The sequence below is a fragment of the Trichomycterus rosablanca genome, chromosome 3 (assembly GCF_030014385.1).
Source record: "Trichomycterus rosablanca isolate fTriRos1 chromosome 3, fTriRos1.hap1, whole genome shotgun sequence".
Lineage (NCBI taxonomy): Eukaryota > Metazoa > Chordata > Actinopteri > Siluriformes > Trichomycteridae > Trichomycterus > Trichomycterus rosablanca.
The window spans coordinates 52,211,769-52,238,659 of NC_085990.1; the positions used below are offsets into that span (position 1 = coordinate 52,211,769).

General features: G+C 41.3%; 1 protein-coding gene across 3 annotated transcripts in view; it reads right to left on the reverse strand.

The window, feature by feature from the left end:
* Positions 1–4,147: 4,147 nt before the first annotated feature.
* trak1a (trafficking protein, kinesin binding 1a) overlaps positions 4,148–26,891 on the reverse strand; it is a 79,501-nt gene continuing 56,757 nt past the window's right edge. For all 3 annotated transcript variants that reach the window (XM_062991447.1, XM_062991445.1, XM_062991446.1), the window contains 9 exons: positions 25,145–25,275; positions 24,979–25,053; positions 23,674–23,811; positions 22,335–22,411; positions 21,506–21,739; positions 17,992–18,311; positions 14,195–14,515; positions 11,963–12,065; positions 4,148–7,480 (listed from right to left, as the gene is read on the reverse strand). In XM_062991447.1, the coding sequence (XP_062847517.1) occupies positions 6,739–7,480; positions 11,963–12,065; positions 14,195–14,515; positions 17,992–18,311; positions 21,506–21,739; positions 22,335–22,411; positions 23,674–23,811; positions 24,979–25,053; positions 25,145–25,275 (2,141 nt within the window). In that variant the 3' untranslated portion in view covers positions 4,148–6,738. The remainder of the gene's footprint in view (positions 7,481–11,962; positions 12,066–14,194; positions 14,516–17,991; positions 18,312–21,505; positions 21,740–22,334; positions 22,412–23,673; positions 23,812–24,978; positions 25,054–25,144; positions 25,276–26,891) is intronic.

Sequence of the window (26,891 nt, forward strand, 5' to 3'; positions counted from 1 at the left end):
AGTTAGATCTGTATTAAATAAAATGGTAGTAACACAGACAGGGAGGTTGTTTTGTAGCTTAATCTGTATAATTAAATATAAACCTTTACCAACAGTGTTCAATCCATGTTTACTCTCGGGACACACAGTCATTAACACTATACTGTATAAATGTAAATTACTGCTACTTGTAAGCATTAAGTGTTAAGCAGTTAAGCAGTAAGTGTTTATGACTGCATGTGATCAGCTCATAAACATCCAAATCCAATTATGAGGGCTGTGGAGAGGAATCAGTGCTAAAGCTCTTAACACCACACAGTTAACAGTGTTTTTTTTTTCTTTTTTCTTGTGGACTGGACTATATTTCTGTGGAAGATTCAACAATGATTTTTCATTAAATCCATGATGCCATGTACCTTAACTAACAACGTTCAAAGGTGTTTGGAGACAAAACAGCCCCAGGACTTCACAGACCTTCCACCATGGTTAACAGTGAGCATCAGGTTCTTTCAGTAAAGTCAATGTTCTGACCATTGAACATGGTTTCAGTCAAAGTCCGATAATGTTTAACAAGTCTACATTAGCGGTTAGATGACAGAAAAGTCTTGGTATTGGTGACCCCAAGATGCACTTCAACAGTGATGCACTCCAACAGTGATCCTTGGGGATTTTTTGCATCCCATTCCATTCTCCACACTGTGCATGGAGACATAACAAACATGCTGACTTAGGGTCAACACACTTTTCCCTCGTTGGTGTTCCGTGTTCTCTTATGTTTCCAAGCCTCATATACACCGATCAGCCATAACATTAAAACCACCTCCTTGTTTCTACACTCACTGTCCATTTTATCAGCTCCACTTACCATATAGAAGCACTTTGTAGTTCTACTGTACAATTACTGACTGTAGTCCATCTGTTTCTCTACATGCTTTGCTACCCCCTTTCATGCTGTACTTCAATGTTCAGGACCCCCACAGGACCACCACAGAGCAGGTATTATTTAGGTGGTGGATCATTCTCAGCACTGCAGTGACACTGACATGGTGGTGGTGTGTTAGTGTGTGTTGTGCTGGTATGAGTGGATCAGACACAGCAGCGCTGCTGGAGTTTTTAAATACCGTGTCCACTCACTGTCCACTCTATTAGACTCTCTTACCTAGTCGGTCCACCTTGTAGATGTAAAGTCAGAGACGATCGCTCATCTATTGCTGCTGTTTGAGTCGGTCATCTTCTAGACCTTCATCAGTGGTCAGAGGACGCTGCCCACGGGGCGTTGCTGGCTGGATATTAATGGTTGGTGGACTATTCTCAGTCCAGCAGTGACAGTGAGGTGTTTAAAAACTCCAGCAGCGTTGCTGTCTGATCCACTCATACCAGCACAACACACACTAACACACCACCACCATGTCAGTGTCACTGCAGTGCTGAGAATGATCCACCACCTAAATAATACCTGCTTTGTGGTGGTCCTGACCATTGAAGAACAGCATGAAAGGGGGTAACAAAGCACACAGAGAAACATATGGACTACAGTAGAACTACAAAGTGCTTCTATATGGTAAGTGGAGCTGATAAAATGGACAGTGAGTGTAGAAACAAGAAGGTGGTTTTAATGTTATGGCTGATCGGTGTATCACCCACATCACATCACCCTTATTCTTAGAAATTAGTACCATTACGCTTCCACTCCTCAGGCATACTCTCACATTCCAAGATTTTCTTGAACAATCTAGTTAAAAACTTCACTGCCGTCTACCCTAAACACTTCCATGCTTCCACTTCTATGTCATCTGGGATGGGTCAGGGCTGTTTTGGCAGCATTTGGAAGGTGGTCTTAATGTTGGGTCTAAACACAAACTTGTTTTCACTTTAACTTTCATTAAAATAGATTAGCGGTGCTTTATGCGGGCTGAGGCGTATAACTATGGTAACAACTGGCAAATTGAAGAAAGAGTGGCCACATTTCATGTCAATCACGTTGACGTATTAAGCACCCCTGGTTTTTCACGAGATGACAGAAAGGGAATTTTAAAGAACAGATCTGAGAATCCATTAGCAAATGGAACCTGCAAGCTATTTCTATCAGCTCTATCTTCCTTTTTGGCTCCTTTGTCATTTGTCTTTGTCTCTGTCTCGAATAGAGAGCAGTACTGATCAGGACAGTTCCACCAAGCAACATGAAGTGCTTATCCTGAATCATTTTGCATTCTCTTTGCTAACAATTACAGTATTTAACAAAAACCTGTTCTACGTTTTATAGTGAGGGAGTGTTTGTGTCATTACGCTGACAAATAATAAATATTTAGTCGTATTATTTAGCTAGGTATACTAAATGATGTTTTTTACCTAAATCACACCCATCCATAGGCCAGATGACAAGACAAAACCTTTTGAGAATCACAGATTGCCGACATTGAGAAGATATGATAGCCCTTTGTCAGATCAGGAGGTCAGAGTGAGGGCCCCCTGAAACAACAACAAGATCTTGTATTGATGATGGGAGATTTGGACCACTGTCTTCTCCAGCACATCCCAAAGATTCTCAATGGGGTTCAGGTCTGGACTCTGTGGTGGCCAATCCATGTGTGAAAATGATGTCTCATGCTCCCTGAAGCTCTTTCACAATCTGAGCCCGATGAATCCTGGCATTGTCATCTTGGAAAATGCCCGTGCCATCAGGGAAGAAAAAATCCATTGATGGAATAACCTGGTGGTTCAGTATATTCAGGTAGTCAGCTGACCTCATTCTTTGTGCACATGACGTTGCTGAACCAAGACGGTAGGCACTAGGCATCAGCACTAGGCACAGCCGCCTCCCTTCTTACCCTGATGCGCCCATCACTCTGGAACAGGGTAAATCTGGACTCATCAGACCACATGACCTTCTTCCATTGCTCCAAAGTCCAATCTTCATGCTCCCTAGCAAATTGAAGCCATTTTTGCCAGTTAGCCTCACTGACGAGTGGTTTTCTTAAGGCTACACAGCTGTTTAGTCCCAATCCCTTGAGTTCCCTTCACATTGTGCGTGTGGAAATGCTCTTACTGCCACTATTAAACATCCCTGAGTTCTACTGGAGTTTTTCTACCATTTGATTTCACCAAACTTTTAAGTGATCGCCGATCACCATCATTCAAGATGTTTTTCCAATCACATTCCTTCCTCGAAGATGATGCCCCCCCCCCACTGTCCTTCCACTTTTTAATAATATGCTGGACAGTTCTTAACCCGATTTTAGTCGTTTCAGCTTCTCCTTAGATGTTTTCTCTGCTTCATTCATAACAATAATTTGACCCTTCTGAAACGGATGAACATCTTTTCCACGACCACAAGATGTGTCTTTCCACATGGTTGTTTAACAAATGAGAAGCTACTCACTGCATCAGTTAGGGTTAAATAACTTGTTGCCAGCTGAAACATAATCATCCATGCAGTTATTATCCAATGGAAAGCTCTTACCTATTTGCTTAAGTTAAATCCAGGTGGTGACCTTTTTTTTGGCCAGGCAGTGTATAAACTATATATAAAATATATAAATAAAAGTTATTTTAACTTATTTTATTTGGCAATGACAAATATATGACAACTGTATATCAAATAAATCACAATCACATTTCTACTGGCCATTTTGCTGTAAATAAATAAGCATAAAACTTTTGTTGATGCCTCGTTTTCATTGCAAAACAAAAGTGTGCAGTTAATAGAAATAATAATTAAAACAATAGTTCAGTCTTACAAATTAAACCAGAACTGGAGATCATGGGCCTGAGTTCAAAACCTCACGCCCACGCGGCTCTGCAGACAGATTTTATGCAAACGATCTGACTTTTACTCCAGCAGACATCATTGGTCAATTTTACTGTCATTTGAAATTGTTCTTTCATTGAATTCATATTGTTCGTCCCTCTGAAAATCTATAGATGGACCATCTCACAGCACAAAGTGATATGATGAGTGACAGATACAACAGAAAAATTCTGTATAGTTTATAAATTAGTTAATCTCTTCTTTGTTTAAATATGTGATTTTAATTTATTTAACATAACTGGACTATAATTTTTTTCTTTAGATTGCATTTCATTTCAGCCTTGTGCCTAGTGTTTTGCAATGAAATCGGACCCGGTGCGACCCTTGCCAGGATAAAGCCGTTAAAAAAAGATAAGTCAATTATAAGTCAAGTCAACTTTATTTGTATAGCGCTTTTTTCAATGGACATTGTCTCAAAGCAACTTTACAGACTCCTGGACCAACAGAACAAAAAACCCTGGCAAAGGAAAAACTCCATTAAAATTACAGGAAGAAACCTTGAGAGGAACCAGATAAAGCAGTTAAAAAACGATGCCAGTAAATTTTCTGCAACCTCCACAAATATTAGCACCCATAAAAAGGAAAATGAGCTGTAAAAACAGCCCTCATTGCTTAGACTTAAAAATTGTACTAATATCCTTTATTCAAAATATTCAAAGATATTTGTGTGGAGGACTGTTGTGAAGGTCTGGATACTTTAGTTAAAACTAAAGGGTAAATAAGTGAATTTCTCAGGTGTTGTTTCTTTTGGGGTTCATGTTAAACTGAATCATTTGGCCAGAAAAGAACAAACAGTAGTAAATCAGTTCTGTAACATTGAATATCACTAGAAAAAGCCGTATGTTTGTTTTAGTTTATTTATTGACGACTTTTACAGCCAAATTCCTGATTCTAAATCTTCACTTTGCTTTCACACGACCGCCACTGTTTTCTATTTATTCTTTTATTTATTCATTCATTCATTGATTACATTTGTATAAAAAATGAGCAATATTGCATTTTTTTTTTTTACATTTTACAGTGTACAAGTGGCAAAACTTCCCTTTGTGTGTTCTGGAAATAAAACCCATAACTGCACTGAACATACAGTCACGTCAGACACCTCTGTGGTTCTGCAATACATTCAAGTCATGGTTAAGTGCATACACATTCGAACAAACAACTCACGCAACTAAGAACACGATCAGAATACGGCATCGTTCGAACCTCACGGATGGCTGTGATGTGCTTTAACCCAGCATCGTCTCTACCTTTAAACATCCTGCTAACATTACAATCAAAACTCTAACATGAATAAAAATAAACGCTTCTGGGTGAATGATGCCCAACACTGAAGTTAGAGTGTTAACACCAGTGCATACTGAGTCGCAATAATAAATGATTATACAGTATCAATGGTTGCCGGTTCAAGCCCCATCATCACCAAGTTGCCACTGTTGGGCCCCTCAATGCTTCAACTGTATTCAGTCAGAATTGTAAGTCGCTGTGAACGTAAATAAATGCTCAGGCACTATGACATTACGGGAAGTGACCAACCCGCACTTCACGATGCACTTCAAGCTTACGGTTCCATCTTTGGAGAGTCTTCGTCTTCCCAAAGACAAAAACACATTCAGATTGTGGTAATACTGACCAGAGGCTTTAAGCACTCCGAATTCTCTTAAATATGCAATTCCTAGGGATTATTCAACTGCTTTTACTCTACACACACATATATGGACTCGTACATATTATTGGTCAGTCAAAAAATATATAATAATAATAAGAAGAAGAAAGCTCTAATGTTCAGTCAGTTCATGTTCATGTCACACTATTGTAACTAACATTGCATCAGTTTCACTCTGATTCATTACGGCCGTGAACAGACAGCAGAATTACAGTAGTGTGCGCCACCTTTTGTGCTAGTGGACGTCATCGAAACGCCCTCATTAAGGGCATTAGAAGTGTTTATTACACTGTAATAAGCACCCAGTAACAAACCCTTTAAGAAACCAGCGCTTTCTTAAGCAGCGGCTTTGATATTTCAGCGAAATCGATAGCGCTGCCTTATGAACCGTGCCCTGATATGCTTTAAAATGCGGTGATGCAAGACACGGACCTCGCATAGATGGACGCATTTTGATTTTAGGCTACCTGCAGCGGCATCGAACCGCATTCCTAAGCGTACCCGGCCTCTCCCTTTTAGCGCGTCCAATTGCTCAATTGCGTCACGCTTCCTCTCCACCAATGCCGATCCTTGCTCTGACTGAGGAGAACAAAGCTAACCCACACCGCCTCCGAAAACGTGGGCAGCAGCCGTATGCATCTCGTCACCTACACTTTGACGAGTGCAATGTGGATCAGCACTGTGTACGGAGAGACGCACCCTGACAGCACTCTTTACCCGTCTGTGCAGGCGGCATCAATCAGCCAGCAGAGGTCGTAATTGCACCAGTCATGGGAGAGAGACCCCCTCCGGCTTAATATCCCACCCCTATATGAACAACAGGCCAATCGTTGTTCATGTGGCTGCTCAGCCCAGCCGGCAGGCAGAGCTGAGACTTGATACGATGCCAAGTGCAACGACGTTCAGACCACAATGATGTAGCCTGCACTACACCACGACTCAATAATGACCTATGCTGCAGATCCTGTTGGCGCAATCGACCCCAGTAGTTCTCAAATTAAAACAAAAAGTGCTTATGCTGGGCGTTGTGATTTTTCTTCATATGCTACATATTTACCAAATTAATGTACATTTTTTACAGTAGGGGAGAAACATTGGTCTCTCTGGACGATGTGAAAATAAACAATATTAAAAAATTAATACAATCCCAGCTACTATACAAAATAAACTATACAAACCTCTTTTATAGGCACAGGTAATCTGCCGCACCAGGAATTCACTCATTTAATGTGGATAAACAAAAAGATTGCAACAACGGAGACAACAGGGGGATGAGGAGTGAAATTCACTCCTCACTGAGGCTAGTCTGTCTGGGCTTGGCGGGCAGGAGCAGTTCTTCAACCTCGACGGGTGGCCCAAGGCCCTTCATCGCCATACTCGCCCCAACCATAACTGGGTAACTTCTGTTTCTACGGATCCCTGACAGTCCTGCTATGGGGCTGGGGAGTCCAGGTTGGGCACCGAAGGGAGGTGATCCTAAGCCGAGCCCAGCGCCTTGGGTCGTGGCTCTGGGGCCGAGGCTAAAGCGCTTGACTTTGTCCAGCAGGCGCAGGTTGTGTACGCTCACGTCAGTCTGGCACTGGGAATCTGAGCACCTGGCGTCTGCGCCCCTCACCTCCTTCAGGATGGTACTGGCAGGCCGAGAGGCGAGGAAGTTCTCGTAGGGCGGGTCGGAGGGGCTGAAGTCTACGGGCAGCACAGGGCTGCCGACTTTGGATTTGGTGGGCGAGTTCGGGGGCGTCGAGGGCACCGTGTCTGAGACTGGAGCAGTTCTCGGGGCACAGGGGGATTTTTTAGGTGTCCGGTCCCAGCTGTGGGGGTTGTAGACGGCAGCGGAAATACCGTTCTCCTGTAGGAGGTGCACCAGGCCCAGGGAGGTGCTGGTGGTCTTGGTGTGCTCCCGCAGGTTGGTGAAGCTCTCGGCCAGGCTCAGACGGCGGGGCGTGCAGGGGGTGGAGACCGGCGTGGAGTGCACACTATTAAGGGTCTTCACACAGGTGGCCAGCGAGGGACCTGCTGACATCACACTGGTAAAAAGAGAAAATGAAAGATAAGAGTTTAGCAGATACATACTTAAAAATATAAAGTACACATAAGTTATCGATTTAAAATGTGTGTTTGTGTTCCACAGAGATTAAAGACTGAGCTGCAGTAATGTGAACAAAATTAATGGTTAGGTTTTGATGCAAATGTTAATCCGATCAGCCATAACATTAAAACCACCTCCTTGTTTCTACACTCACTGTCTATTTTATCAGCTCCACTTACCATATAGAAGCACTTTGTAGTTCTACAATTACTGACTGTAGTCCATCTGTTTCTCTACATGCTTTGTTACCTCCTTTCAAGCTGTTCTTCAATGGTCAGGACCTCTACAAGACCACCACAGAGCAGGTATTATTTAGGTGGTGGATCATTCTCAGCACTGCAGTAACACTGACATGGTGGTGGTGTGTTAGTGTGTGTTGTGCTGGTATGAGTGGATCAGACACAGCAGCACTGCTAAAGTTTTTAAACACTTTATTGTCCCTGCTGGACTAAGAATAGTCCACCAACCAAAATATCCATAATAACAGCGCCCCGTGGGCAGCGTCCTGTAACCACTGATGAAGGTCTAGAAGATGAGTGACTCAAACAGCAGCAATAGATGAGCGATCGTCTCTGACTTTACATCTACAAGGTGGACCGAGTAGGTAGGAGTGTCTAATAGAGTGGACAGTGAGTGGACATGGTACTTAAAAACTCCAGCAGCGCTGCTTTGTCTGATCCACTCATACCAGCACAACACACACTGACACACCACCACCATGTCAGTGTCACTGCAGTGCTGAGAATCATCCACCACCTAAATAATACCTGCTCTGTGGTGGTCCTGTGGTGGTCCTGACCATTGAAGAACAGCATGAAAGGGGGCTCACAAAGCATGCAGAGAAACAGATGGACTACAGTCAGTAATTGTAGAACTACAAAGTGCTTCTATATGGTAAGTGGAGCTGATCAAATGGACAGTGAGTGTAGAAAGGAGGTGGTTTGACCCTTTAGATTTGGACATTTGTTACTTTAAGAAAAGCAACTACAATCATACATGTAGTGATACACACATTATTTACTTTAAACTTTTGACCTTAACAGCATAACAGATGTAAAAGTACTCACTTAAATATCTCAGACTTGTAATATATGAGTACTAAAAACCATCAAAAAAGCGCAATAATGTATAATAACAATTTATTTTGCAGCCTTATGACTTTATAATACATTTAGAACAACGTTCCACATTGTAGCTTTCTGTCTGAGTCCAGATGAAAGATGAATATGATATTAGGAACCGTTATATCCACAGCAATTCAGACACACATTTAGTAATGAATGCATCATCCACGAGCTGTACACAAGAGCTCATTAGCATACATGCACCAATCGTTATTGCTTTGCGGTCTCACTGGCGGTGATTGTAACCTCAAGCACACCCGGCATTAGAAAAATGACTGTACAGCAACACCAGACTGCAAACGTCTCTTTTACACCAATATAGTGCTGGAACTGGTGCCAAATCCAGCAAACTAGCTAACGTATAAAGATCGGACCCGCGTTTCTACTGGTTTGAGAGGCCAACGATTACATATGTGGATGTGGGTGTGTCATCATCCAGGAACAGAAGTCAGAAGACACTATAAACAACAGATCTAACTGTCCACATTCGACTTCATCAATCGTAAACAGATCATGTGACCTCAGTGGTACTTTTCGTGATATTTATTCATGTGTTTTTGCTTTGCTTCTCTTGCTTTTAGTCATAAATAGTGGACAGGTGGGTAAACAACAATATTATTAAACAGCATTATGCAGCCAGAATGGCACCAGAAAACGCTGAACCGTTCAGGATTTTGGCACCAGCACCAACATCATGCCAGTAGAAAAGAGCTAACAGTGAGTTCTTCACACGGGAACGTTCCTCTCGTGTTAGAGACGAGATTCCTCCTCCTCCTCCTCCTCTAGAGGATAAAGAATTAGAGCGCTGAAAGCTTGGTTAGAATCCGGGACATGCCCACAGTGCCAGGGTTCACCTCAACATGCTGGGTCAAATGACCCTTTCTCACCCTACGTAGGCGTGGCCTGATCTAAGCCTGTCCTCAGAACAAGCTGGTAGAGTGCTTCCTCATCATCCTCGTCCTCCTCATTCTCATCACCGCATGATCTATAGAAAGCCAATCAGATTTCTCATATGGCTGCCACAAAACACCCAGGGAGCTATCAGGTCAAATACCTGGGAAATGAATCTGTGATTATACTAAGTGCTCAGAACCGCAGACACTTTCTTTAGGGGAAAAATAAAAAATAATAATGCTTTGTTTTACATTTTGACTAAGAAAAAAACTAATGTATTATGTAAAAAAATAGAAATCCAATAACAGAGCTCCTTTCACATGGAAGTCAGATGTTTCCATACATATAGGGGTCAGTTTCCTGATTTTACTGATTCTTTTTCTAATGTTCTTTTTCTGTGACTGAATAAATGAAACAAAAAAATATTATTGTGGACTTTCTGAAAACATTACCAAATGAAATGTACATGCAGCAACTGGAAACTGAATTCTGTAGAATAGTGGCTGCCCACACAGTCAAGCAAGCTTTAAAGCTGACACACAAAAGGGGCTTTCTTTCTTTCATGACCTCTAGGCTTAAGTCTGGATCTCATCCCAGTTCTGTCCAGGTTTTTTATTTTACTGACCACTAGAGGCCATACTACAAACATTCTAGCCAATCCAATAACATTTAATGTTTTAAAATGTATATTTTAATGATAGGTATTTATTAATATGGTTATATTTTAATATGGGTATATGTTATGGGTATACAATGATGGGTATATTTTATGGGTATATAATGATGAGTATATTTTAATATGGATATATGTTATGGGTATATAATGAAGGATATATTTTAATATGGGTATATGTTATGGATATATAATGAAGGATATATTTTAATAAGTGTATATGTTATGGGTATATAATGATGGGCATATTTTAATAAGGGTATATGTTATAGGTATATAATAATGGGTATATTTTAATAAGGGTATATGTTATTGGTAAATAATGATGAGTGTATTTTAATAAGGGTATATGTTATGGGTAAATAAAGATAGGTATATAATGACGGATATTTTATGGGTACATAATGATGGATATATTTTAATATGGGTATATAATATTGGGCATATTTTAATATGGATATATGTTGTGGGTGTATAATAATGGATATATTTTAATATGGGTATGTTATGGGTATATAATGGGCATATTTTAATAAGGGTATATGTTATGGGTAAATAAAGATGGGTATATAATGATGGATATATTTTAATATGGGTATGTTATGGGTATATAATGGGCATATTTTAATAAGGGTATATGTTATGGGTAAATAAAGATGGGTATATAATGATGGATATATTTTAATAGAGGTATATTTTAATACTGCTATATTTTAATAAGGGTATATACTATGTGTATATAATTATGGGCATATTTTAATGCATGGCAGTTGTAGCCTAGTGGTTAAGGTACTGGATTAGTAATCGAAAGGTTACTGGTTCAAGCCCTACTACAGCCAGGTTGCCACTGTTGTGCTTAGACACTATACTGTCACAGTACTGTAAGTCACTTTGAATAAAAGCGTCTGTTAAATGCTGAAAATGTTCAATGTAAATTTTTGACGAACAAAAAAAAAACTTAAATTATTAATCATTATAAAAAAAGATGTTTCAATTACTCAGTTAGAGAAAAAAGAAGCTGCAGAAATGAATAACATCTTGAATGTCAAGACATTACAAAAGTGGCAGCACAGTGGTTAAGGCTAATAATCAGAAGGTTGCTGGTATAAGCCCCACCACCACAGCCACAAGTTGCCACTGTTACATACTGTAGCCTAGTGGTTAAGGTACTGGACTAGTACTCACTGCTTCAAGCCCTCCCACTGCCAGGTTGCCACTGTTGGGCCCTTGAGCAAGGCCCTTAACCCTCAATTGCGTAGACTGTATACTGTAATGTAAGTCACTTTGGATAAAGGTGTCTGCTAAATGCTGAAAATGTAAATGTAACGCCACTCAGTTGAACTGTACCTGGGATAAAATTGGCTGCTAAACACCATAAATTCAAATGTAAATTACACATCCCTTATAAGTGTATGTGATCATCAGTGGAAATCCCAAGTAGACTCACCTGGAATTGTGTGTATTTACTGCGAGGGATTGTGCATAAACAAACTGCATATGATGCATTTCAGAAATAACAAAGCCATTATTATTCATTAGATCCTTGGAGCCTTAAATATCAAAGGGGTGAACGAGTGTACTCTAGTTAAACACCACGTGATGCAGAAAACCTAAATAATGCCAAGCTGTAAGATTTGAAAAGTGACCAGGTATAGTATAGTCCTGACTCGAGACTGTTAAACTTTGTACATTGATCGCCATCTAGCGCTGGGAGCAGGTAGTAACTCACCTGGAGGTCACTCTGGTCAGCTCGTCAGACGGGTGGAGGATCCGGCAGGTAGTGAAGGTGTAGGTCGAGCTGGTGTGAGACATACACTTGCCTGGGAAATGCACTGAAAACAGCAAAAGAGGACAGAGAGAACTGTTAGTACATGTATACACACGCACGACTCCCAACCCCAAACAAACGAGAGAATTAAAACTGATTAAAACTGCATCCTGGACCAGGCTTGCTTCCATTAATAATACAATCCACTTTGAGGAAGCTAAAACACATTCTGATACATTAAAATGCATTTTTTGTTCTTTATTTAGATGCTTTTTGATCGTATTTAGATGTTCAACATCTCCTGATGCAGTTTTAAACAGTGAAATGCAAGAACAATTAAAGCTTTTAAAAAGAAAAGTGTGTGTGTGTAAACATGCAGTATTTAAGGATTAAGCAAGCAATTGTACAAGATTGTGTGCAGGATGCTAGCCATGAGCTCGAGCTATCTTTTACACGAAGTGTGTAATCGCATTCTATTACATACATATCATAATTTTTAGGCACACTAGTAGCCTATATAAGCTCTCTCAATGGGTTCTGTTATCACCGTGTGATTCATTTCTATCATTTAACCTCAGTTCTGTTAAAGAGCAATTTATAATTCATTTATTAGGACTTTAACGTTATGTTTTACACTATGGTTACATTCATGACAGAAACGGTAGTTAATCATTACACAAGATTCATCAGTTCACAAGTTTAATGTCAAACACACTCATGGACAATTTTATATCTCCAGTTCACCTCACTTGCACGTCTTTGAACTGTGGGAGGAAACCGGAGTCCCGGAGGAAACCCACACAGACACGGGGAGAACATGCAAACTCCACACAGAAAGGACCCAGGCTGCTCGACCTGGGGATCAAACCCAGGACCTTCTTGCTGTGAGGTGACAGGCAGGAAAGGTATACATATGCGAGCCCAACAATGTCTGGCTTCACGTACGAGTCCCTAATTTTGTATTTGTGAAAGACATTGTATTTCTTAAAATTGAAACTATTTTTTATTTACAGTGGCTCCAATACGCCGCCGTACCGTTTACAGGTTTTGGTTGTGGTTTGGTTATTTATTTATTTATTTATTTTTTTTAATCAGACTAAAATATCAAAATTAACAATTGATGATTATGCCATATGTAAGCAGAAACAGTGTAAAGCAGGTAGAGATTGCTGAGGTTAAAATCTGGCTTTTTGAAGTGACCAACCAAATTAAATCAGAAATGAATCAGAAATCGAAACAGAAAACGAATCAGAAATGAATCAGAAAATGAGAACAGCGGCCAAACTAAAAATATATCTAATCAAATCAATGCCAAGTCACTGTTACAATTCTCTTGCCTCTTGTATCAGCCCTGCACTGGCCAAAGAGAGCGGAGACTATCACGCACCCTCACCAATAAGTGTCCAGTTGCTGGAGGCTTTTTTAGACGCCGGAGGAAGCCAAACTATGAACTCTGCAAATATCCCATGGCTGCAAATACCCCACCCCAGTGCAAGCCTCTTGACAGCAGATGTACAATTTACAAATGTACAGAGGCGATGGAAACCCATGCGACCTTACTCACCTCAGGTACAGCGCAAAGAGAATTAAAAATTGATTAAAACTGAATCCTGGACTAAACAACTGGGCTTGCTCTAATTGAAAATACAATCCACTTTAGCCAGGTAGCTAAAGACTCATCCTGATACATAAAAATCCTGATACATTAAAATTGTGCCTGTTCAGGTGCCCGGCCAGTTTAATGCACATTAATTTGTGTTAGTGTTTTCTACAGTACAGTACAGTACAGTACAGTGTTCAAATCACTGTATAAGGGGTTTTGGATGTAGGTTAGGTAAAAAAACAAAAAAAGCTTAAGATTATCAAGGACTCTATTCTCATTTCCCAAGACAAAGAATCACCATAAGCAGAGAAGTGAACAGGTACACAATCGGAGATATAAAGTATAAAAGCAACAATAAAAATCACTATACTCAGAACCACAATGGCAGCGCACGCCAGGTTGGGATGAGGTAGATGTGGGTGTGCTGAGGGTGTGTATCAGCCTGTTCCAGGCCACCGTGCACTGTGCTCTGTGACAGGGTTGTGTAGGGGAATATCACAAACATGACACCATGACAAATGTCCCCTGCATGCTGCATTCCACAGGGACCGGCTGTGTGGGAAGCAGTTGGCATTAAGATACTCCCTCACCGGATGTAACCTCATCCTTCTCTGCCACGTCTTCTGCCTCCTGCAGCTGTGTTTCGGCCTCTTCTCTGTGCTCTCCATTCTGCAGGTAGAGGCTGGACACAGGTGAACAGGGCAGTGAGCCCAGGCCTGAGGTCGAGTGAGTAGGTTGAGAGTTCTGCTGTTCGTCCGACTCGTCCTCCTCCAGGTCAGTGAACTGGTAGATCTCTTCATGTTCAAGCTGGAGATGACGGAAGCCCTTGGTCACCACTCCCGGACGGCTGTCCAGAATGCCACCCAGGTTGGGCTGGGCCAGCTGCTGCCATGCATGCAGGGTGGCTGATCCTGAAAGCAAGACAGCATTCAGAGAGCAGGAATGAGAAATGGCTAGAGAATATTTCAGCTGTTTGATATATGATATGTATATCTTAAAGGCCAGTTGTTGTTAACAGTCTTAATTAAAACCAATGTACATTAAACAACTTTAACTTAAAGAAAGACAATGAGTGACATTTCTGGAAGCACTTTGATTCAAATATATCTTGGGAAGAAATAATTAATCCATCCTAATTGCAGAGATGGTCCTTTACAAAACAGGTAATAAATACAAACTCTAGAATTTAAAATACACTTTGTTAGCTGTCAGAAAGTATCCAAAACATACAGCAGTACATTAAAACCCTTAAGAGAATTGAATCAAATGGTAAACCTATTTTCTTTACCTTACTTCAGTACAGATCTACCACTGCTCTTGTTGTGAAAGCAATAACTTACTAACAATGCCCTTTCACTGAGGTTCACTGATATAAAACGACTTTGTTTGTATAATATAATCGTGATTAGATGACTTCTGGCAGGCAAATGCAACCGTACCATGTTGACTAGGTAATAAGAGGTGAGGATAATCTTAGGATAGCTCGGTTGGATTGAAATAAATCAATCAAACCTGGAGAATGTATGCTGTTGATTCACTTGGGTGTTTTAGATTACTAATAAGGTTACTACTAATAATAATGGCATTTATTTTGATAGTCATTCATTAATGTAGATCAGATGTTCATCTAATAAACATATATGAAGAGATTAAATATGATTAATATACAGCATAATGATTGGGTGGTTAAAGAAGCAACTACCCCCATTCTTTAAAAAAAAATAGTAACTTATATTTTATAATATGGAACGATTGATCATTTTTGCTTTAGTACTTTATTATATTATGTTATTTATTGTAAGCAGTATTAAGAGCCTTGGCTGCGCCTAGCATGATGCTAATTAAGGAGGAATTGTACATGCTTTGTGTAAACAAAAATAAAAATGCAAGAAAGAAGTGGAGAAAAGAGGAAGGTAAGAAATACATGTGGAATTTATTGGAGACTTTGAAAGACAGAACAGATGGAAATACAAAGAAGAAAACGTAAATGGGAACATAACTGCAAAGGCTAAAAAGCTAAGTCATGTAGCATAAACACAAGGATGGAAACTGAGGGGGGAAAAAAACAAGAAAAAATGAAGAACCCAACCAACCAGAAGAGCAAATTCATGTTAAAAACACTAATACTGAAATATTTATTGCACATCAATTATAAATTAACTTTAAACCAGAAAAAAACAGCTAGCGAAATCATTTTGAGCGGTGATATAATAAACTACCAGCAGGTGGCAGCAGATCCACACATTCGTTCACGTTTACATTCCGGTTGTCCGATTGATATTATTGCACTGCTGTGGGTCGTGTTAAATATATAATATAAATAAAACTATTTAATATTTAAGCCCCAATATATCCCAAAAATGCTCAGTGACCAAACCCCCCTTTGTTGGTTTTCTATGGCTGCAATCAATAGAAGTCAATCTCACTTTTTATGAACCTCTCAGAATTGCAGATGTGGTTTAATTCCATTAATTCATTTACTTTCACTAATTGATTCATCCTGATCCAGAACCACACAGCAACACTGGGCTTGGTACAGCGCCAATCCATCCTAGGGCAGCACACAATCCGGGGTAATTTAGATCAGAGTAGCCACCCTCTGCATGTTTTTGGTAGGTGGAGAGACACAATATTGGAACACTATTAATTGCACTAATGTAAAACATTTAAATTAAATGTAAAACAATGGGCAGTTGTAGCCTGGTTGTTAAGGTACTGGACTACTAACCGAAAGGTCACTGCCAGGTTGCCACTTTTGGGCCCTTGAGCAAGGCCCTTAACCCTCAATTGCTTGGACAATATACTGTCACAGTACTGTTATTAATGTCTTAGAGGACAAACATGTACAATATCCAAAAATGTGAGGATCCCAGGTAATAATGGACAATGGCCACCACCACCAAGATCTCAAGCTCTCAAGTTTGAATCCCAGGTGGTGCTATCGACCTGGCTGGTTGTCCAAACTGGCACGAATAAGCTGTACTGGGCTTCACCACTGCTGTACTGTCTACACTAGTGAGGGGTACACATAGAAAACATATAGTGGTTCTGAGTGCGCAGTAGGTGTAAGGATGGGTTGGTGACTGTGCGCATGATAGCTCAAGTGCCACGAGAACTGCAATAGCAGAATTAGACCAGGAGAAATCAGCTAAAACAGTAAAATGGGGGGGTGGGGGTTATAAATAAATAAATTATGACAGATGCTGCAAAGATTATGCTGCAGACACTTATTTTAAACAGCTCTGGGTTTCTGGTTAACATATTTTTACTCTTTACTGTTACACCAAAATACTGAGGGTCAATGTTGGTGGTGTATATTTAGATATTAGTATTTAGGATTTCGCAGTCTGATATGAAACACTGTAGGAAAAAAAGTGGTTTAAAAATATAGATATATAGCCTGGAAAGTAGACAATTTTCTACATTTTTTTTTTTTTTTGCTAAACCATCCTGTTAACTAAAATAAATCAGTCGACTACCAGAAATGTAAATAAGTGAACATGCTAAATCATTTGCTATCTCACTCACTTTCTTAACCGCTTATCCAATTAGGGTCGCGGGGGCGTGCTGGAGCCTATTCCAGCTTTTCAGTGGGCGTAAGGCACACAGTACCACCCTGGATGGGGCGCCAGTCCATCGCAGGGCAGACACACACACACACACACCCGTACACCTACAGGGCAATTCAGTGTCTCCAATTAACCTGACTGCATGTTTTTGGACTGTGGGAGGAAACCCACGCAGACACGGGGAGAACATGCAAACTTTGCACAGAAAGGACCCGGACCGCCCCGCCTGGGGATCGAACCCAGGACCTTCTTGCTGTGAGGCGACAGTGCTATTCACCGAGCTACCGTGCCGCCCCGTTTGCTATCTAATAATCTAAAAATAACAATTTGCTAGCACACCAGAGCAGACATCTCAAACTCGCTAGTTTGAAGCTCAGCTCTGCTGTACGAATGATGATCGGCTCTGCACAGGGTTGGGGGATAATAGAGATAAGTGAGTGACTCTCTGTGCGCGATACGGATCTGGCTACTGCACAGAGGGGGCATGTGTTAGTCACGGCTCTCCTCGGCCAGGAGTAGATAAAGCGAAATGTAATCGGGTGATTGGATATGACTAAATTTGGAGGAAAATTGGGGAAGATATGTAACAAAAACATAATTAGTTATAAAGTGCAAAGTAAAGTTAGCAACTGCCCGTCAGACCTAAAGCTAAAAACACACAGTGTGTGGAACCTAAATTTCGAACCAGCAGCGCGGCTGCGCGTGTCTGAAGTAGAACGAGTGCCGTGTGGACACCTCGTCTGCGTTCTGGTGTATAAGAGCCCACAGTGTATCAGAGAAGAGCAGGGCCAGCGGCCTGCCTTTTTTTATCTGGTCACCTTCCAGAGGTTTGACGATCTGCAGCTTCTCGGGCAGGTAGGAGCGGCTGCCGTACACCGAGTACACCGAGTGCAGCATCCCCAGAGACAGGATGCTGTCGGCGGAGGCGACCGATCCTCCTCCCTCCTCGTCGCTGTCTCCGCCCGGGTCGCTCTTCTCCTTGGCCAGCGCCAGAAGCTTCCGCTCGCGCTCGTCCTCGAAGAAGCGCCGCTCGCACAGGTAGTTGTCCCGCCGGAGGGAGAGACGACGTAGGGCCGCCTCCAGGTCGTGTGACCCGGGTGTACCGGGAGTACCGGGCCTCTTGTTCGAGTCGTCTGAGCTGAAAGTACGAGTAAAGAAGAAATTAAATTCTAATACAGCAAAACACTGTTGTACTAAAAAAAGAAAGAAAGAAGCTTGGTGCTTGTTGAACAGGCCATTTTTAAATCAAAACATTAGTATGAAACCCCTTTTTTTGCAGATGTAACAGCTCTCACCCCGCTTCTCTGGCTTTTCTTAAGATTTTTAAATGTGTCTGTGGGAATTTGTAGTGTTTGTAAGGTCAAGCAATAATTTTCAATCTCAGACGTTCAGTGGGGACGAGCCATTCGAGTTTTTCTTACATCAAACTCATCAAATTATGTCTTTTTGCACCCCTATTTTATATGATTGACGGCATGGATGTGCCTAAAATGCAATTATTTGTATGCAACAATTAGAAGAGGTGCCCACATACTTATGCCCATATAGCGTATATATATATATATACATATTTTTTTAATGCATTTTTTTGTTTTCCTCCCAATTTAGTCGTATCCAATTACCCAAGTGCATTTCACCTCCTCTACTACTACTGACCTACATTCCTGACCGAGGAGAGGCGTGACTAACACATGCCTCTCCGACACGTGTACAGTAGCTGACCGCTTGTTTTCACCTGCATGAGGAGAGTTATTTCAGAGACCTGTATCGCGTATGGAGAGTCACACTCTGTTTCTGTGTAGCATCATCACAATCAGCCAGCAGAGATCAACTGCAGCAGTTAGAAGAAACAAGCCAATCATATTCCGTGTAGGCGCCCAGCCTACCAGTAGCAAAGCTGAGATCTGAACTTGTGAGTTTGAGATGCCAGCTCTGGTGTGCTGCCGTGTTTTACTGCTACAGCGTCTTACTTATCGTGTGATCCTCCCTAATTTGTACAAAACCATAAATGTTGCACAAAAAAAAGAAGAAAAGAAGAAAAATATATGGCCGTGAGTATGTGGACACCCGACCATGAGCTTGCTGGACATGCTGCAATATGTATACAGAGCTTTTAGGCTTGTGCACCAGTTTTTTTTGCACAGAATCTGGTCACATCTAACCCCACGTACAGTAGTGTTCAAAATAATAGCAGTCCAACACCATTAACCTGATAAATCACTGTTTTTAGTAGAAGTGATATTTCTACATAGCAAAAAATTTACTTGAAAGTGTAGTAGAGTAATGAAAACAAAACAAACCCAACAATTAGGACATGCATCCCACTAATTCTGAGTAATCGAAGCATTGATTGAAAGGGGCTTGTTCAAAATAATAGCAGTGAGGAGTTCAATTGGTGAAGTCATTCATTCTGCAGAAGAACGGGTGTCAGTTTTGTCCCTTATTTAATGTAGGAGGGGGGCAAATGTTGCACAGGTTGGTCATAGCACATTTCCTTCTGAAATACTGGGTAAAATGGGTTGTTCCAGACATTGTTCTGATGAACAGCGTACTTTGATTAAAAAGTTGATTGTAGAGAGAAAAAACATACAGAGAAGTGCAGCAAATTATAGCCTGCTCAGCTAAAATGATCTCAAATGCCTTGAAGTGACAACCAAAACCTGAAAGATACGGAAGGAAGCGTGGAACTACTGTTCAATTGGATCGAAGAATAGCCAAAATAGCAAATACTCAGTCAATGATCACCTCCAGAAAGAATTAGGAACATCTGAAGTTACCAGTAAGTACAGAAGATAATTAAATGAAGCCAATTTACCAGCAAGAACTCCTTGCAAAGTCCCGTTGTTAAGAAAAAGACGTTTCCTGAATGGGTTAACATTTGCCAAGGAACACATTGACTGGTCCAAAGAGAAATGGCTCAACATTTGTGGACTGGTGAAAGCAAAATTGTTCTTTTTGGGTCTAGTGGTCGTAGACAGTATGTCAGACGACCATCGAGCACTGAATTCAAGCCAAAGTTCACTGTGAAGACAGTAAAGCATGGTGGTACAAAATGATGATATGGGGATGTTTTTCATACCATGGTGTTACGTCTATTTATCACATACGAGGGATCATGGATCAGTTTAAATATATCAGAATACTTGAGCAGATCATGTTGCCCTATGCTGAAGAAGAAATGTCCTTAAAATGGGTGTTTCAACATGACAGTGACCCAAAACATCTTGGTTACAGACAAACAAGACTGAGGTAATAGAGTGGCCAGCACAATCCCCTGACTTCAATCCCAGAGAGAACTTGTGTTCTGATATCTGAAATGCGTTCTTTTGAGGCAAAACCCAAAATTGCAGAAGAACTGTGGAATGTCGTCTAATCATCCTGGACTGGAATACCTGTTCAGAGGTGCCAGAAGTTGGTCGACTCCATGCAACACAGATCTCGGAAACAATTGTTCTGCCACTGAATATTAGTTCAGTAATTTAAAGTAAAGTGAAACCTCAAACATTTTTTCATGTTATAGATACATTTTTTGAGTTTTTAAAGAAAAATGCTGCACTGCTATTATTTTGAACAGCCTAATATTCATTTTTCTTAATTTTCTGTAAAGGATGAACACAAACTGACTAAATGTTGTTAATGTTTTGATTTAGAATTGAAAGTGTAGTATTTTCAGTGCATTTGCATTTATGGAAATAAAAGTTATTATAATGATTTTGTGCTTTATTCGCTTTTTTAAAATCACTGCTATTTTTTTGAACACTACTGTATTTATGGTGCTTTAAGAAGAAATTTGGAGGGTGTCCATATAAACTCTCTAAAGTTAAAAAAAGATGTCCACACAGGCATCAGGCCTACCAGTAGCAAAGCTGAGATCTGAACTTGTGAGTTTGAGATGCCAGTTCTGGTGTGCTGGCATGTTTTACTCCTACAGTGTCATACTTATTGTGTGATCCTCCCTTATTTGCATAGGTATTTACAATATGTACAGTATATATACAATTTGTGAGCTTTTAGGCTTGTGCGCCCGTTTTTTTGCACAGAATCTGGTCAAATTGCACCTAAAATGGGCCAAAAATGCTCAGTACATCTAGCCTAACACATTTATGGTATTGTCCATAATACTAAAAACCTCAACAGCTATTGTAAGGAATCTTTAAAGACTTGTAGATGGCTGTACAAGCACAGTATGATTATAACCGGCCTTCAGGCACATCAACACAATAAAACACAATTAAAGGTTTCAATTAAAGGTAAAGTTTGAGTCTCATAAGCTCAAGTCCAAAATACTCCTGAATCAGCAGTGGAGTCTGAACGTCAGCCAGTCACACTCACCCCTCCTGTGGAGACTGGCTCTCCAGAATCATGCTGCTGGTGCGGTTGTCCAGGACGCCCCCCTCGCCCATATAAACGCTGGATCTGGGGGTGCTCAGACAGCTGGAGCGTCTGGAGTTCAATCCTGACGTCTGATTGGAGCCTGGGATGTTTAGGGGGGAGGGGCCCTGAGAGCGCTGACGGACAGTCTGGTTGATGTTGCGCACGGTCTGGAACACACGCTTCGGGTGTAACCTGAACACACACACACACACACTTCAATTGTGCTCACTTCAATTTTTACAGTCCTGATCTAAACTTATTTTTTTCCTCCAAATTTAGTCATATCCAATTACCCGATTACATTTCACTTACTCTACTGCTGCAGACCTCCGCTCCTGACTGACTAACACGCCCCCTCCGACACATGTGCACGGCATTTAGCAGACGCTTTTTTTATTCAAAGCAACTTACAGTACTGTTACAGTATACAGTCTGAGCAATTGAGGGTTAAGGGCCTTGCTCAAGGGCCCAACAGCAGCAACCTAGCAGTGGTGGGGCTTGAACCAGCATCCTTCTGATTACTAGTCCAGTACCTTAACCACTAGGCTACAGCTTGCCCCACATGCATGTAGCGGGATCATATGGAGATCTGTATCGTGCACAGAGAGTCACGCACCAATCTCAGAGCAGAGGTCAATTACAGCAGTTATTAGGAATCCCCTCCGGCACTCCCACCCACAGACAAGCCAATCATTGTCCGTATAGGCAAAGCTGAGATTCAAACTCACACGCATGTGTCAGATCTGGTAAGCTACCTTTTTACATTTATACACAAAGCAACTGGTACCTCTGCTCTTCCACATCTGGGTCAGCCATCTGAATCTCTTTCCTCATGGTGCCTTCAATTTCAGCAGCTAAGGAATCCTGTTACACACACACACACACACACACACACACACACACACACACACACAGTGATGTTTCAGTATTTGAGTTACAGAGGTTTACATTCTCAGGCTAACTAGGCGTTTCAGAGTTAATTTGATACGATCAAAAACTCATTGTATTAGTTTACCGTTTTATCTCCATTGCACCCTTTTTTTTTTTTAAATAAAAGGGTTCTTCAAAAAGTTTCCACACTTTTTTAAACTCTATTTATTAAGAATTCTAAAAAATCATTTTTCTACACAGATATCTTCCGATGCATTTTCCAGCATCATACCAACTTTTTAATGCCATCAGCAAAACATGTTTTTGGTTGAGCGCGTAGCCACTGATGCAGTGCTACTTTCACATCATCATCAAACGAAAATCTTCTTTCCCTTAAAGCTTCTTTGAGCGTCCAAAAAAGTGGAAATCAGATGGAGCTAAATCCGGACTGTAAGCGTCTCTCAGTCTCTCAGACACGACTGAATACTCCTCCTCTCACCCTCACCGCTTAAAACCAAAATATAAAAGTGCAGAAACTTTCTGAAGATCCCTCGTACTGTCTATTTATGTTTACATTCAAAGCTCTACATTGTCTAGCACCCTCTTACATCTTAAACTGAAGGTACAAGTAAAGAAGAAATGCACTGATGCACAAAAGAAGAAAAATACATGGCCGTAAGTATGCGGACACCCGACCATGAGCATGGTGCTTGATGGACAGACTGCAATATTTATAGAGCCTTAAGGCTTGTGCACCAGTTTGTTTGCACAGAATTTGACCAAATTGCAGCAAAAATGGGCAAAAAATGCTTAGCACATCTAACCCCACATATTTATGGTGTTGGACATAACAGTAAAACCACAACAGCTACTTTATGGAATCTTTAAGGATGGCTGTATGAGCACAGTATGATTATAAGAATCTGGTCCAATTGCACATAAAATAGGCAAATAATGCCAAGTACATCTAGCCCAACATATATGAACTCTTGCATTAGTATGAAATTTGGAGGGTGTCCATATAAACTCCCTAAAGTTGAAAAAAGAAAAACAAAAAAACATTAAATTAAGTCTCAGAAAAAGAACAGAAGCAGAAATCAGTGAAATCTCAGGTGAATCATGACCTACACGCACCACACATGTGGATGTAACCCATTAAACTCCACTGTGTTAGTAATAAGTAACAGAGGTGATAAGCTCAGTGTGTTCTAACTCTGTCATTAGCTTCACCCTGCTTTGAACCCGTTTTTTCTCACCATGGGAATGAATCCGAGAGAGTGGAAGCGGCGCGGTGTGCTCAGAGGCAGCGTCTTGTTTCTAACGTTCTTCAGCTCCTCCTGGGCTTCATGCAGCATCTCCATACACTCGGCGTACTTATCCTCCAACTCCCTCAGCTACACACACAGAGAGAGAGATACAGAATGAGAATCAGGTCTGTCTCCTTCTTCTTTTTGAATATTTTTTAGCCTATCCAATTACCCAATTGCGTTACGCTTCCTCTCTATTAATGCCGATCCTCGCCCTGATTGAGGAGAGCGAGTCACACGCCCCCTCCGACACGTGTGCAGTACCCGACTGCATCTTTTCACCTGCACGAGGCGAGTTCATATGCGGATCAGCTTTGTGTACGGAGAGCCACACCCTGATCAGCATTATTCCTCACCTCTGTGCAGGCACCATCAATCAGCCAGCAGAGAGTGAAATCGTTGTTCACATAAGCGCCGCACCCAGCCCAGCCGGATGGCAGAGCTGAGTTTCGAACAGACGCCGTCAATTTCTTAAACACAGTTTACCAAATGTAAATGCACACCATGTTACTTAAACCAAATGTACTCAATCAAGCAGTTAGTCATGGACACGGGAAACTAGGTAAGGTCACAATCAAAGCAGCAAAAAACACACAAACACCTAGATTCCTTTATGTCTGAGGCCATCACAATATCAGACTTACTGAACATTTTTATGGCTATTTTGTTTACGCATTTTCTCATTTTCCCCCAATTTAGCCTAGTCAATTCATCTTCCGCTGTTGGAGACCCCGATCATGTTCGAGGAGGGTATATTTGCCTGACACGCGCTCTCTCCGACACGCGTGCGGTCCACTGACCAATTATTTGGCCGGTCTCATGCATGGAGTCACTCACCAACCCCCACATTCCTCCACTTCTGTACAGGTGCCTCAGGCTACTAACTAGGGTCCTTACACAGCATCGAAGACCCACCCACTTTTTCAGTCCAGTCTTTTTCCCACCCAGCAGACATTAATGACCAATTTTTGTCTGCTGCAGGCACTGCCAATTATTCCTACTAGAGGACACCAAGTCGACTGGTAGCAGAGCTGAGGTTTGAATTTGAGAGTTCAGAATCCCAACGCTGGTGTGCTAGCGGATTATTCTTAATTCATGCATTTTTTCCCCAATTTTCCTCCCAATTGCATGAGTAGAAGATGCACAATACAGTTGGGTAATTGGATACGACTCAATTGGGAGGAAGAAATTTGGTAACTAACTATGAAGTTAATAAATTTTGCTTTTTTTTAGCACAAGTGATGGTTTTTTTACCTCTGCGGTGAGCTGTCTCTGAGCGTCCTTAGCAGCTCCCAGATGCTGTGTGAGCTCCTCATTTTCTACCGCGTACTGCAAAACACACACACACACCATCATCACATACAGCGCCGCGGGACGTCCGACCAACACCTCTAACGCTTCTAAAAGCGGAAACGCTTACGCATTTGACTTTCTTCTGCAGGTCTACGATCTGAGACAGCAGGTGTGTTATCTCCTCCTGCTGCCTGGAGGCGTCCTCCGTTTTCTTCGCCAGCTCCTCGGCAAGAGACGACATCTGCAGGTTAGCGTCTCCTACGAGGAGGGAAAAAAGAGGACGCTCGTGACCTTTCTGCCAATGTAAACACACTGCTGTTTGATCTTTTATGTCTAAACTGAGTACTTAAAAATGTTGCTTAATACTGGTACAGCCAAAAGAAGCAGGCCAGTACATCTCATTCCTTGTTTAGGTCTGTTAGAAGTTACAAAAATGACCTTAACAAATGCAGCACTAGTTCCAGCATAGTGTATTCTTCCTCATCTCGTATTATAGGCTTGGCTTTGGTATGTTATTGAAAATAGATCCACAAATGTGAATGTTAGTCTGACCTGATTGTTTGGTTGTGATTAAACTAGGACTAATGACACTAGGAAATAAGACTGGGCATTTGGATTGAACATTATTGTCATTCAAATATCCTTAACTTATTTGTGTGCCACCCTAAAATACCTATTTTTTATTTAAATAAATTTTTTAATGTGCACATCATACAATGGTCAATAAGTGCGTTAAACTGAAACTTCTATCAGATTTCTCTGTAAATTTCTCCGATATTAAAAATCCAGAGCAACGACAATATCTAAATGATAAAATCGTTGTTGTTGTTGGCAGTTGTAGCCTAGCAGTTAAGGTACTGGACTAGCAATCAGAAGGTCACTGCCAGGTTGCTGCTGTTGGGCCCTTGAGCAAGGCCCCTAATCCTCAATTGCTCAGACTGTATACCGTCACAGTACTGTAAGTCGCTTTGGATAAAAGGTGTCTGCTAAATGCCGAAAATGTAACTGTAAATAAAATAGTGCATAGTGTACACTAAACTCATTCTGTTTTCTTTAGGCTGCTCCTGTATTTAGGGGTCACTACAGTGGATCGTTCTGGTCCACATCCCTGATTTGGGACGGTTTAATGCCAGATCCCTTTTCACAACCTTCATTACTTCATCCGGGCTTGGGACCAGCACTGAGAGCACACTGACAAGTGCACCTTCCAATGGCTTTTATCCAAAGCGACTTACAGTAGTGTGACAATATCCAGTCTGATCAACTTAGGGTTAAGGGCCTTGCTCAAGGGCCCAACAGCAGCAACCTGGCAGTGGTGGGGTTTAAACCAGCAACCTTTTGATTACTATCCAGTACCTTAACCACTAGGCTACAACTGCCATTTTTATGCCAGATCCCCTTTCTGATGGAACCCTCTTTATTTTATCTGGGCTTGGGACCGGCACTGAGAGCACACCGACAGGTGCACCTCCCAATCTCTAGGCTGTTTGGGTACCGCCTTTCCCCCTCAGACATAGCCAATCATGTCTGTGTAGGCACCAAACCAGCTGATACCACCTCTGAAATTCAGATCTCAGAGGTAGTGCGGCACCTGAGAAATAAAGTTTAACATGGTCTTAAAGTTTTACATTTTCAGCATTTAGCACATGCTTTTATCCAAAACGACTTCCATTGTACAGTCTAAGCAGTTGATATTTAAGGGCCTTGCTCAAAAGCCCAACAGTGACAGTCTGGCAGTGGTGGGGTTTGAACCACCGACCTTCTGACTACTAGTCCTAGACTAGGCTACATCTGCCCAGTTTTAGGTTTGAAGCAGTAACAGCATTATCAAAAATCTTCTGATGTTAAAATATCCATATTTTCTCCAATATATT